The 10,655-nt window shown below is 30.4% G+C and overlaps 2 protein-coding genes across 2 annotated transcripts; one reads left to right on the plus strand and one right to left on the minus strand.

Moving 5' to 3' along the window:
• Positions 1–1,098: 1,098 nt before the first annotated feature.
• HELRODRAFT_192159 (hypothetical protein) lies at positions 1,099–4,404 on the plus strand (the record flags this gene model as incomplete). The annotated part of the gene is made up of 6 exons (XM_009020878.1): positions 1,099–1,139; positions 1,446–1,527; positions 1,611–1,667; positions 2,042–2,194; positions 3,088–3,219; positions 3,322–4,404. The coding sequence occupies 6 exons, from the start codon at positions 1,099–1,101 to the stop codon at positions 3,448–3,450; spliced, it is 594 nt and encodes a 197-aa protein (XP_009019126.1). The 3' UTR covers positions 3,451–4,404.
• A 748-nt stretch (positions 4,405–5,152) lies between these two features.
• HELRODRAFT_81195 (hypothetical protein) lies at positions 5,153–10,655 on the minus strand (the record flags this gene model as incomplete). Its single annotated transcript, XM_009020879.1, has 8 exons — positions 5,153–5,318; positions 5,671–5,808; positions 5,961–6,031; positions 8,019–8,141; positions 8,217–8,410; positions 10,166–10,276; positions 10,354–10,469; positions 10,606–10,655. Coding segments are annotated over 8 exons (969 nt in total), but the record flags the coding sequence as incomplete, so codon positions are not given.

Consider the following 10,655-nt stretch of genomic DNA (forward strand, 5'->3'; position numbering starts at 1 on the left):
GACAATTATCACGGATGTCATTTGGTCTTTTAGAATAAAAAAGTGCTTTAACACATTTTTTTTGGCAAACGAATAGTTCCTGTATACAAGTTTTATTTGCATTTCCCCAAATAAGATTGCAGTAAAACAAATGACTTTGAACAACCTTGCGGCACACCTCTTGTAACCAGAGTTGTTTTTGAATTAGTTCCAGCAATATCGACATACTGATATCTGGAATCCAAATATGATTTCAACAAAACTGATAAATTACTATAGAAACCATAGTCTATGACCTTATCAATCAATAGATGATGATCGACTGAGTCAAAGGCTTTTGAGAAATCGACAAAGACAGCGAGAGCCAACGATGAATTATTTAGATATGAATTAATATCATTTACAAACTTAAGAAGGGCATCTTCTGTAGATAAGCCACTTCTAAACCCAAATTGACGTTCTATTTCTTTTTGGGATTTTTCCATTCTGCTGTAATGATTGACCGAAAATGATTTTTTTCTTCATTTACAAGCAATTTATGCTTAGATTAAACATCATCTGTGTTCTATCTAACAGCGAAGATCAGAATCTCTATTTAATTATTTATTGATAGATTTTCTTAAGTCTACGTGTTTAGCGTCTTGCTATTGCCCCCTACATAAAGCCAAACATGAGTCTTAGAACGAACTTTTATTCTGGAAAAGGTAACTCTACAGCACCATCAGCAGGCCACTACAATAGAACTTTTGGCATATTTTTTCTGAAATGCTTCAAATTGAAAAGCTTTTATTTCATTAGTAAAGTGGGTTGAAAAGTTGCTGAAGTTTTTTCTATCATCTATTAGTTTTCTCACGAAACAGCAAAGGATCAAGTTCAAGATAAATAATGTTTAAATTTATTTTGTACTCCTATTTTTATAGTTCATTTAGTTAAATTTTATACTTCTATAATCTTTAACATTTAAGCTACTCTAATTTAAATGAGTAATTAATTTTATTATATATCTGGATTGTTTTTTTATTTAGAACCCGAAGATCTCGATTATATTTCCATTTTGATTAGTTCTGATGAGTTATCAACGGACTCGCACTTTATCGTGAGCATCACTTTTCAATTTAAATGACATTTTTATTATTAATTTTAAGACCCATTCTTACAAAGTTTGGTGTAATCACAAATTTACCACAGTTCAATTTTTGTGTTAATGATAATTAATTTTTAATGGGTGCTTTAATTTTTTCTGTAATTATATATTTAACAGTTTGAATTTTTAGATAATTTTTTAAATCTTTTTTATGTAAAATCTTTTTTTCAGTCAATATTATAACGGAAATATTTATAAATTTGTTATCATCGTTTTCATACTGTCACAAGAATCATGATTTGCAGTAATGAATGCATTTTGGGTTTTATTAGTTTCTTAGACTGCATTATTTTATTTTCCGCTTGTAATTATGATCATTTAGGGCTTCGGGCAGCAGCCTGTATGCGGTGCTGGGTGTGAATAAAGGCTGTTCGCATGATGAAATCAAGAAGGCTTATAGAAAGGTTCTTTCTATTCTGATGACTCAATTCATTTCAAACTCTTCATAATTTTCCTTCTTTCAAAGTTAAGTTTTTAAAAATTTCAGTTGGCCCTCCTTTATCATCCAGATAAAAATCCACATAACCCTGAGGCCACAGCAAAAGTTTGTTCATTAATTAAACCAATTTAATCATCATTTTTGTTGCTACCCAACAAAAGTTAAACTAATTGTGAATGATTGAACACGATTAATGGAATTTAGATGGACTTAAAATCATTTTCATATTATTTTGACATTTGTATTTTAAATTGCTCGTTGCATAACAAACTATTTAGTTTTCAACAATTTCTTTAAATTTATAAAATAACATATTTCATTTTATAATTCCATATGAACTAAAGAGCGTAGCAAAACTTTCTATATAGAGACATTTATTCTTAAGTTGTGTAACACAGCAGCATCATAACGGCAATGACATATTCTTTCTTTTACATAAAAGCATTGTTGTTGTTTCACAAAAATAAAAACGTGGTTAGTTTCAAGAAGTGAACCAAGCCAACCGGGTGCTCAGCGATCCAACGAAACGAGGCATCTATGATAGGTACGGCTCAATCGGACTCTACGTCGCTGAACAGTTTGGCGAGGAGAACGTCAACACATATTTTGTTCTAACAAGTCCGTGGTGCAAGGTAAGGAAAGTTTTCTAATTCACTTATTTTTGTTCCTTTAAAAATTTTCTGCCAATCTCGATTGCCTACTTTGAGCGTGTTTAATTTGAAACTGTTTTGAGAAATGTTGTTGTGTTCAACCTTTTTGCACTGTCTAACTAAAATAAGATGAAGAAAATAATTATATTTTCTTTATCTTATTTTAATTTGGGCTTGTCAAAAGTTTTAAAACCGTTAGGATCTTGTTATGAAAAAATGCTGCTGAGTTATGTGAAACGAAATTTTGAATACAATTTTTGAATCATTGCAGTCAAAACATGTCTGAAACTTTCAATTTACTTTCATATCTTAAGAGAAATTTCATGCCAGTTAAAGAAAATCCAAAATTTGTGCAAACCTAAGCTGCCAGCAAATTGCTATGTCGTAATAATCGTTGATTTGATTAAGATTTGTTGTCTGATGTCTATTATTTTTTCTTATCTACATTAAAGGGGTGACATCTTTCTGTCTCAACGATTAGTCAACATAAATACATTTCACAAGGTTTTATGAATTATTTAATATTAGCAGCTTGTAACAGTGCAATTTTCAGTTGTAAATGAGATTCATCATTGAATTTGAAGGAACCTGCTGTGAAACTGCTTTGATTTTACTGAGTGTTTGTAGAAAGTAGTAGAAAGAACGTTAACAGCTGCACTGGCTGCTTATCGTTCAGCGTTATGCATCTATCTAATGATTAAAACATAAAAATTGATCAAGGAAGAAAGAATGAAGACAAGCATTTTATCAACATTTTATATTTATCAAAATACATGTTTAAGTGATTCTTACAGATGTACATGATATGTTAACAAATCGTTGTTGTAAAATATTTATATTCATAATTATCAGCCGCTTGTAATATTTTTACATAGGTTTTATTCCTGGCTTGTGGACTGTTGACAGGATGCTATTTGTGCTGCTGCTTCTGTTGTTGTTTCAATTTCTGCTGCGGCAAATGTCGACCTAGAAACGTTGACAACAGCGGTCAGTACGGCAACCTCCACGTAAGTATCTCAGACCTCCCGTCCAATTTACGTGACGTCTCGCACGTTCGTTCATTGCTTGCAAGTGATGATGGTTAAACTCATATTTTTTTCGTAACCCAGGATGATTTGGACAGCCAGGATGGATCTCAAGAACACGAACCAATTATTTCTCAACCTCAGCCGGCGGCGTCAGGCAAAGCTCCATTTGAAAACATTGAGCTGACCGAAAAGAAAACGTACCTCGATTAATTTTTCAATTCTCATAAATGGTAGGTTTGCAGATGAGTGTATCTCGTTTATTTATTTTTGTAATTCATAATTTGGCCACTTCGATTGCAAATTAACTAAACAACTCATTCCATTCTATTCATTCTATTGTTATCTCTCCTTGGTGTGCGATTATCTGTTTTTCAAATTGTTTGGTAGTTCAACTGCATATTAGCCCTCTCTGCTTTCATTTATTTATTTCATTTTTACATTCAACCACGACGAAGTTTTTATAGATTTGTAGCGAATTTTTTCTGTTTGATAGATCGACTGTAATGTGGTGTATGCCTATTCTGATCAGTGTTTGTTGGTAGCATTCAAATACTGATTGACTCATTCTTTGTAGATTTATTCATATCCTTTAGCACATTCTTTCTTCAATTTGAAGTTTCAATATTCTTATCATTTGCTTTTCTGCGTGTCTCCGTCATCAGCACATGTTGACTTCCAGCGTCATCATGTGATAGAATTGTTTGACGTTAACAATGAATAAGCTTTGATATCAAGCTCTTGTTCACTTTTAGTCTAATTAATCTGTTGACGAAGGATTAATAATGATCGTACTGTTGTAGTCATTCAATTTTACGTGTTACGTGTTCGTAATCAGTGCGTTGTGTATTTCCTTCATTTTACACGTTCATTTCTTTATAAAAAAAATTAAATAGTAAAATGTAAAACTCATAATTAACATTTGTTCTATCTAGTCACAATCTAGTCATTTATCATGTTTAAATATACGTATACAATTACTATGTTTTATATATATATATATATATATATATATATATATATATATATATAACTATATGTCTTTCTTGAGTTCTACTTTTAAATATCATTTATTACTTTTTGAACATTTTATAAAATGTAAATCATTGAAAATATTGTATTTATGCATATTATCTATTTGAACAATATTAAAAAGTGTCAAAAGAATCAATGTTTTGTTGGCCATCTATGAAGTTTTAAATATCAGTTTCCATATCGTTGGTTAAGTAGCTAATAGCGAGTTGACTTCCCGCCATATATTTCTCTTTGTTGTTTTCGTCGTCATCTTTTCTTAAAACGTGATCTTTTGCTGTTGCATCTGGATTGTAGGTTGAGTAATTTTTGTTGACGACGACACTGCTGGTGGGGCTGAGGTTACTGAAGATCGTCATTGACGAATATAGGCTGTCTGCCGGCGCTGAACTAATCGGACTTTCCAGGGGAGTTTCTGTAAAGAACTTTGAAAAAGTATTTTAATGTTTATTTATTTTTAAATTTTAATAGTGCTGATGATAATGGAGATCATAAACATCATTTTACTGGTTTTGGTACATTGCACTTTTTTATCCTAATTATTCTAAATACTTTCTCTTTTCATTGACGGGTATATGTTTAGTTGTTTATTTGTTAATATTCTAAGCACTTTGTAGTTATGACTTAGTCATTAACGTCAAACTATTGCTAATATATATACTATATCCACGTTTTAAAAATTATGACAGCGTTAAACTTTTTCAAAACTCTTTTTGTAGTCTTCGACTTTTCATTGTCATCAGATTCGCTTTCTTACCATACAGAATGGAATTGTATGATTGTTCACAGAAAGTTTCCCTTCCTTTGTTTCAATTTGCTTATGAAAAGCACTTTTATTATGTGCATAATTTGCAAGATGTCTGCAAGTTTTTCTAAAGATGTATTAAAAGCGAATTGGACAAAAGCATTTTAAAGAAGGTTGAACGAAATGTTTGACACTAACTTCTAAGTTTGAACCGCACATCAAAGTTTGAATAGATTGCAGTAAAGAGCTGAAATTAGGTCTCAAGGCGGGTTCATTAGTCCAACATTCTAACATTATCTGGTACCTTGCAAATGATATTCAACAAAATTTTCAACATTGCTTTAAATAAATATAAAAGTGCACACGAAATAGAATAATGTAAAAGCGCTTCCATCTTGTGATGCAAAAAACATAAAAATTTGTTTAGCGCCATTTCATTAATGCTCACTGGCGCTTTTTTTTCATTATTTTACAATTTCAGCGTTGTTCACTTTTGCATACGATAAGATAAAGAGTTGTAAGGGACGTTTTTCTAATTGAATTTTCGATAATGTTTGTTTGTATCAGTTGCTAATAATGCCGAAACTAAACTTGTTATAAAATATTATCTTATTTATGCCAAAATATTTTTAAATATTATACAAGTACAAACGTACAATTCATCTGAAGCATAAGGAGGTTTCTCCATCCTGTAGCCACCTTTAAGCAAACTGAATAAATTTTCAATAGGCACTGAAGGGTAAGGGTTACCACCCAAAGTGAATATTTCCCACAGCAGTATGCCAAATGACCAACTACAAAAATTTCATTTAATATTGTTAACTTACTTGCGTATTCAACTTTAATGACAATTGAAATAGATAAACCATCCGAAATAGGTTAAGCTATTTTTGAAGCAGAAAAAATAAAGTGATCTATTCAAATTTTGTAAAAAGTTTGAACTTACACATCACTTTTGGTGGTATATTTCCGATCAAACAATGCTTCTGGAGCCATCCACTTCACCGGCAGCCTACCCTGGACAATGCATGTTTTAAAGTTAATTTTTAACTGAAAACAATTTCAAAATAGGTTTTTCATTTTTAGCCTACCCTGGACAATGTATGTTTTAAAGTTAATTTTTTACTGAAAACAATTTCAAAATAGATTGAAAGGTTTAACATAAAAATAACGATGAACTATAATAAGTTCCGTTGGACTCCATTAAATTTCATTAGACTATAGTGGACAATATTAGACTGCATTGGACATCTTTGAACATCGGGCTAATATTGTGTCAACGAACTTTTACATAATGAATGACAAAACTTTTATCAAATAAAATTCATTCATATCAAAAATTTCGCGTTGTGAGTTTAGAACAGTAATCAGTTTGACATTCACAAGAAAGGTTGGAACCTGGGTTACTTGTAAGAAGTAAGAACCGGGGAGTGTAACTGTGCAGCGTGTCATTCAATATTCAATATTTATTTATTCATCAATTCAAATCAAGCAAACGTAAGAAATGAAAATAATACGGAGATCAAAAAAAGAAAAATCTTATGATAGACCACGTTAAACAGAACAATTACATTTAAAATAAAGAGAAATAGTACTTAAATATAAACAGAATTTAAAATTAAACTTGCGTACAGGCTACAAAAAATAATGACAATATAATGGATTGAAACAGTATAAAAACATTGACACGTAGTTCAACAACAAACCAATAAAAATTAGTTACTGTCAAAGTATGAAAGACTGAAATTCAATGAACGTGTCACAAACAAACACGAGCTTACACATGTTTACGTATAAACACATTTATACACACATGCACACACACACACACACACACACACACATACATTTATACATACCTAATTTTATATCAATATATATATATATATATATATATATATATTGATATAAGATATATATAACCCACATATATGCATGATAAAAGAACATACCTAAATAATGATATCATGTTTACAAGATAGAAGAAAAGTTTTACAATGATGTTTGAAACAACCCGGTTTTGGGAGAGAAGTGATAGATTGTGGCAGAATTTTAAACCAAATTTTAAGCGCCATAATAAAAATGCTATCATTTAGAATTTTTAATCTGCTAAAGGGAATAATGGAAGGAATAAAATGTCGGGTAAAGTTGAAACAATCATGTATGTATTAAAAAAATCATTTATAAAAAATAAATCATTTGTGTATTAAAAAATTAGAAAAGTTAGAAGGCAATCGGTTATTCATAAATGTATACACAAAAAGAGATGCATTTAAAATAAATAATTAAAATATGGTTAATATATTTAAAGAAAAAAGTAATCATCAACACGGTCAGTTTGTTTAAGATACAATATAAGTTTGATGAATTTTTTTGCAACTTAAATAATTTTAAAATATGGATTTTTGGAGAGTGGCCTTAACTAATATTACAATAAGAAAGATGATGGAAAATAAAAGCGTAGTAAAATTGTAAAAAAGTAGGAATATTAAGCTTATGCCTAATTTAGTAATACAATTCTAGTGTTTTGCTAATCCGAGACGTGAGTTAATCAATATGTTCAGTCTACGACAAATTATCTGAAACAACGAGACTCAATATTTTAGCACGGTTTTCCTCTCATCACGTGCAATTTTAATACAAATTTTGTTCATCAAGTTTCAGCGTAAATTTTTTTTTCATGATAACCGACAAAATTTTGAAAGAATAATATCGGTCGACTTAAACTAATTTCATGTGATGTATCATAACTTTTCACTTAAACGCTTTTAGCACAGAAGCTTTCAATTTTAGGCAAAGTTTTAAAAAATTAATTTAGCTAAACGTTAGCACATTAAAGATTTGTTATTAAAAATATTTTTAATGTAACTTTTATTTGCCGTTTAATTCTTTGTCTGACTTGGAACGAAAAACGACGAAAGTCTTCAATTGCCGACAAAGTAATAACATACAAAAACATAAATGAGAGTCGCATGAATGTAAATAAATGCACATTGATACTAACATCCGTTGTTTTCTTGTAATAATCACTGCTATTCATATTCCTTGTTAAACCAAAATCAGCAACTTTTAAAATGTTATTGTGACACACTAATACATTTCTAGCAGCCAAGTCTCTGTGAATGCACTAAATCGTAGAGCATTAAAAAAATTATTAGAACTTTTTTCATTTAATCAAAATATTCAGATTAAATAATAGCACCTGTTTTGAAGCCAAATAATTAGCTCCTTCGCAGACTTGTAGAGAGTATAAAAGGAGATCGCTGAAGCTTAGATGCGTATCTGAAAACTTTTTTCCATTTACCTCGTCATAGCAAATAAACTTTGGTCGATGTTTTCTTAAGAAATCTCGTAAATTTCCGTGCAACGCAAATTCTACTATCACATACAAGGGTCCTAGTTTAAATGGTTCAAAAATTATTCATTTTCAGTGCATAAAATTTGATTTCAACATCATCAGAGCCTCAAAGGTTGAAAAATTAACTAAAAGATTCACATATCATTTTCACATTTTCATTTATACGGCTAAACACTTCCCTTATAGAAATAGAAATTTAGGTACCCAGCAAATAAATAACATAAAAACGTTCACAGAAAGTTATGCCATAATTTAACTTAGTGTGAAGGTTGGATATACACTATGGATGTGTATTGTGGGCATTCATGCTAAGGGCGTGCATTGTTCTGTGGGCATTGTCGTGTGTGTGCGTTTTTAAATCATTTGAAAGTAATTTGGGTCCTAAATAAACAAGAAAATATTTTAATTAAATTAAATATTTAAAGTGTCAGGTCACATGGATTTTAAATGTCTAAGTAATCTAGTTTAGTTAATAATATTTTGCCCCTACCTAACAATTTGTTTACGTACGGCAGAACTGTCAAACGTAGAGTCTGCAATAATATTAAAGACAATTTATAATAAGACATTTTTTCAATGTAAAAAATATCAAAAGCAAATACGTGCTCATCAGTTCCAAACGTTCGTTATGGACAAAAGATTCTAAATTTATATAAGATATTTTGAGTCATTTATATACATAGATGCATTTGAGACACACATTTTGAATTTTTAAAAGCAAAAATTAAAAAGTTTCATTTCTTAATACACCGCGAATATCGGTGGTGATGAAATGTTATGTCATGGTTCTAAAGAAGTTGAAAAATTTACTTCCTCTTTTAATGAACCCTTTAACTACACATTCATATTTCAATTTAGGTAGTTAAGTAAGTAGGTAGGCTGGTTGGTTTATTGATCGATTAACCGATATAGGCGTAGATTAGCAGAGCTATTTTAACAATAGTAAAGATGTTTGTCCAGAGATAACATGGAAGCAAATAGACCATCCCAGAGATATAATAAGAACCAAGTTGATACTTCCCTTTAAGATATACATATGTCATCTTTTTGCTAAATCATAATTTATGTTTGCTAGAATGAATAATGCTGATGAACTAAATCTTGAGCAATTATTATGACTACTGCTCCTATAACCATTAAATGTTGATTCATGGGATCGAATTGAACTATAACGAATTGAAGTGACTGCAAATTAAACTGATTTGAATTGAACGTATTAAACCAACTAACCATCACAACTAACGGATATGGAAAATATAATTTTAAACAAAACAAACAGATTAAAATAGGGGAGTTGAGTACAAAGGAAGGATGGCAATAAACTGACTACTACAAATGGATGGGAACTTGGGAATCAAGGATGTAAAACGGCAAAGAGGACTCATCAGCACGATGAACATTGCGTTAAAAGAGGCTTTGAGAAAGATCGAAAACGGATGAGAATAAAAACTCAAGATTAAAAACAAAAAAACAATTAATTATATCATATAAATTAAATTACAATACATTCGTTCAAATTTATCTCGATTCAGTTTAATTTGGTACAATATTTTCATAGATTAATTCAATCGATAAAATTTGATTTTGAAATCAAAAATTTAAATTATAATTATCGCAGTGTCGAGTGTTGACAGAATATAGTGTTATAGATGCTTATGATTGTTCGTACAATGAGAAATTTTTTGCTCACCAAAAGTTTTTCATTCTAAAAATATTTTTCGAGATCATGTTTATAAGAAGACACTCTGTTTAGAAATATGATTGCAATGAAGAAATTGTCAATTTGGTCGTACCATTTTGAGTACAACATCCGAGTAGACTGAGTACATTTTCATGTTTTCCCATCATTTTCATCAACGTCATTTCCTGGACGAGATTCAACAAATCTGCGTCGCTGGCACCACCTTCAAGTTTTTGAGAATGTTTCGTGTAAAAAGGTGATTCAATTAATTAACTCGTATTAAACATTAGGCTATCTAACTTTTAATCATTTTGACAGCAACGGTAGATTTGCCTGGACATCCATTGATATCAAGAGCTTCTGCTCTCGCCACTATACCAAACGCTCCTTCACCCAAAATCTCTTTGAGATGTAATCTGAACAGGTGTTTTGTTTTTATGAATTTTTATGATATCCTAATAAAATAAATTGATTGAACATTGAGTTTTATTAATTTATTAGTAAAAACAACTTCTAACAGATAAAAGTTGCAGTTTAAACGTATTTAACCACCTGTCTCGTGGAAATTCCCATACGTTATCCACTGGAAATTCATATTCTGT

This window comes from Helobdella robusta (genome assembly GCF_000326865.2).
Source record: "Helobdella robusta unplaced genomic scaffold HELROscaffold_29, whole genome shotgun sequence".
NCBI classification, from domain to species: Eukaryota; Metazoa; Annelida; class Clitellata; order Rhynchobdellida; family Glossiphoniidae; genus Helobdella; species Helobdella robusta.